At 32.2% G+C, this 3,681-nt stretch overlaps 1 protein-coding gene across 1 annotated transcript; it reads left to right on the top strand.

Annotated features, from left to right (window-relative positions):
• The first annotated feature begins 279 nt into the window (after positions 1-279).
• Positions 280-2,202, top strand: LOC131618196 (mitochondrial inner membrane protease ATP23-like). Its single transcript, XM_058889461.1, has 2 exons — positions 280-468; positions 1,310-2,202. The coding sequence occupies exon 2, from the start codon at positions 1,331-1,333 to the stop codon at positions 1,901-1,903; it is 573 nt and encodes a 190-aa protein (XP_058745444.1). The 5' UTR covers positions 280-468; positions 1,310-1,330; the 3' UTR covers positions 1,904-2,202.
• Positions 2,203-3,681: the final 1,479 nt, after the last annotated feature.

The raw sequence follows: 3,681 nt of genomic DNA, 5'->3' as shown, positions 1-3,681 counted from the left end.
AATATCTAATAAAAATTCAAAGTTTTAACAAAAAAAGGAACTTGTAAAAATCTAAAATATGTGTAAACTACACAGCTTAAAAAAAATTTAGAAAATGACAAATAAAAATAATTTAACTTTTTAGGACAAAGGTATTATAGTCAAAGCAACATTTTGGGAGGTGAAAGGTTCAATTTTCAGGGTGCAATGACAAATTGCCGAATATCCAGTGTGGAGTAAAAACTCAAGCCCAATATCATATGGCCCAAGTTCATAGTGCTTCTTCATCCCTAGGAACCTAAATCAATGAATCGAAACTGTAGTTTCAACTGGACAAACGTCTCCTCCGCCATACTCTTCCTCACTGTCTCCGATCGTTGGCCAGCTCATCTCCATTTCCCCTGCTTTAACCGTTCATTCTTCTCTGTCAAACGCGGTTTGGGGGCAAAAACCCTGCTCCGCTCAAAAGAAAAGAACCATAGGATTAAGGTAAACAAACTAAATTTCATTTTTAGTTCAAAAACATTATTGCAACTTAGTTTATCTTCAGTATATAATAACATAAGTAATTGTATTTATATATGTTTTGTGAGTGCTTTGATTGTTATTTTTCCAATGTGTTTTTTTGTATGTATGTTTAAATTTTCTATTGTGTTAAAACATTAAGGAAGTGTTTGGATTGGCGGTGAACAAAGTTGATTTTAGCATAATTAAGTTCGATATAATTGATTTTAACATAATTGAGTTTAGCAGAATTCATTGATGTTTGAATATATTTATGTAAAGTTAGTTGAACAATAAATTTCAATGTAAAAATTAATCTGAATCAATTATGGGGTAAAAACTACAAATTCTAGCATAGTAAAATCAATTCTAAAGGCAAAATCAATTATACTTTTAATAAAACAAACATCTCAAAATCACCCGGAATCAATTCTACATTTCTAGAATTGATTCTGGATCTTCCAAAAATCAATTCAAACATGCTATAAACTTGATTACACCATTTTGAAGGTCAAATACTAGCATATACTATGTTGCCGTGTTATTGTGTTAGTGTCAGTATCAATGTGTCTGACCGACTGTGTTGTGTCAGGTATCCGTGTTGGAATCTGTATTTTTAAGATTCCAACTCGGATATAAGAAGACAATTGTGTTAGGGGGTTGCCAATCAATGTAAAATTATAGGCTATTGCAGGCTATTAGATTAGATGCAGTATGCATGTTAGAGAATTTAGTCACCGGGATAAGACTTGGTTGTTGTTGTATGATGTTAACTTCATAAACTCCAAACTATTCCTAATGAAGTTTTTTTCATATTATTTTGAAGCCTTGTTTGTTTTAAATAACAATGAACTTCGATTTGGACAAGCTGAGACGCGGTGACGCTACCCTTGACAAATGTTTAAAGGATTGCGAGAGCATGATTCAAAAGAGTCTCAACAATCCCTTGGTGAAGACCTTGAGGGAACAGATGGAGAAAGCTGGGTGTCCTGTTAAAGACAAATTCTTCAAAGCTACAATCTGTTTAAATTCTTATGGTGGCGTGTTTACGCCCGGTAAGGGTATAACCGTCTGCGCAAATAAGAAACAAAATCAAGACAATGTTACGCAGGTGATAATTCATGAGCTAATTCATGCGTTCGATGACTGTAGAGCTGCAAACATGGATTGGACTAACTGTGCTCATCATGCTTGTAGTGAGATAAGAGCTGGTCATTTAAGTGGTGATTGTCATTATAAACGGGAACTTTTGCGAGGGTTTCTGAGAATAAAAGGGCATGAACAAGAATGCATCAAAAGAAGAGTCATGAAATCATTGGCTTCAAATCCGTTTTGCGCTGGTTCAGCTGCCAAGGATTCTATGGATGCTGTATGGAATACTTGTTATAACGATACAGCGCCATTTGAGAAAGCTCCTTAAAAATTTAGCAACCATTGTTTCCATTCTTTGGCTTCATACTAGCTAAGGTGAGCACAAATATAGTTCAAATTAATAAATGACTTATTTTTTAAGCTGATATATCTCTTTATCTTTTGGCAAGGTGTAACTTAGTTTCTTCTTATTGGTTTTGGCTTGCCATCTATGTATGGTATAGCAACCATTGATACCATTATAACACTTGTGTTGTATGTACATTGAATCCAACATTGCTTGGTTGTTACTGGACTATGGTATAGCAGCCATTGGTACCATTATACTAGTCATTAGTAGTATCAGAATATTTGGCTACTTATCAAATTTTTAGTTTATTTGAATGTTATTTAAATTTAATTTAACAGCAATAAATAAATAGGAAGAAGAATGAATTTGTAATGGTTCTAAGTGGTATTACACTATATTTTGGGTGGAAGTGAAGAGAAATAGAGGAGTATTATTTTAATTAAATTCAAAAAATATAAAAAATAATATGAACAATATAATGGACAGAGCAATGAAATTAACTATCAATACTCGCTTCAATCATGTGTGAATTAATGCACTAACCTTAGCCACTATGGACCGATGAGTAGTATCTTTATTTTTACATGTAATTTTTTCAACTAGTCTAGTGACTAAAGTCTTACTCCCTCCTAGATGAAGTTCACCAGGGTGTTGATTCAATCAGACTCTAAAAATGCAGTTGACTGCATAAACTCCTTTTTATATAGGGCTGATTTGGAACACATGGCCATGGATGTTAGATCTCAATTAACTTGCTTTAATTCTGAGTCTGTTTTGTATTTGAATAGGCTTTTCAATATGGAAGCTCACAAGCTTTCCAATTTAGCCAAAAACATAGGATCGAATACTTGGTTTGGTTTCTATTCTGTAACAAACAATGTTGTTTCTTCTGTTCTTGCCGTTGAGGCTTAAAGAAATTCGCTTTGATGTCAAAAAAAAAAAAAGAGTCTTACTCCTATTTAGAATGAGTGTCCTTTAAGCTTTTTACACATAAATTAAAGAATGTAATTTTAGTGTCATAAGACACTGAAAAGTGAGAATAATATTCATTTTAAAATAAATCTTATTTGCTAAAACGATATTCATTTGAAATAGAAGGAGTGTATTTTAAACGCGAAGAAGTGGTAAATTCAACATTCCAACTTAAAATTATTTAAAATTATATATGTTCATGTTATTAAAGTTATTAATCAAATCGTACTTATCGGACTTATTCTTTCATCTTCAGTCGTATAAAATTTCCTTTAACCATTGCTTTTATGAATGTGGGATCTAATAGGATAAGACTAACTTATACCAGGTAAACAATCTAACACAATGCGATGATTAAATTCATACAAATATTGTTGAAGAGTAATTCGAGTTTAAATGGTTAAATTAGTTAAGTTACTTAGAGCATCATTATCCATAGTTTTTGGTTGGTTTTTCACAATATCCAAAGTGACTTGTCAGTGTTTTACTTTTTGTGGGATTTGGATCACCTGCTGCTTTTTTCCTACAGCCCCTCCTTCATGTTCTCATTTTGTTCCTATCTCTCTCATCATTTTTCAATCTCTCATCTTGACAGTTATATTTTTGATTTTCAATTTCTCCGTTTTCACACTCACAAAATTGTGACTGTTTCTCTGCACAACAACGTCCTTTTTACTTTTTACTACTCCATCTGTTCCTTTATAATTGTCTCTTTTGTGAAAAAAAAATTGTTTCAATTTAATTGTCACTTTCAAATTTCAATGTAGTAATCATTATAGTTTTGT

The sequence above is a fragment of the Vicia villosa genome, linkage group LG7 (genome assembly GCF_029867415.1).
Source record: "Vicia villosa cultivar HV-30 ecotype Madison, WI linkage group LG7, Vvil1.0, whole genome shotgun sequence".
NCBI classification, from domain to species: domain Eukaryota; kingdom Viridiplantae; phylum Streptophyta; class Magnoliopsida; order Fabales; family Fabaceae; genus Vicia; species Vicia villosa.
This window is presented reverse-complemented; position numbering and strand designations above follow the sequence as displayed.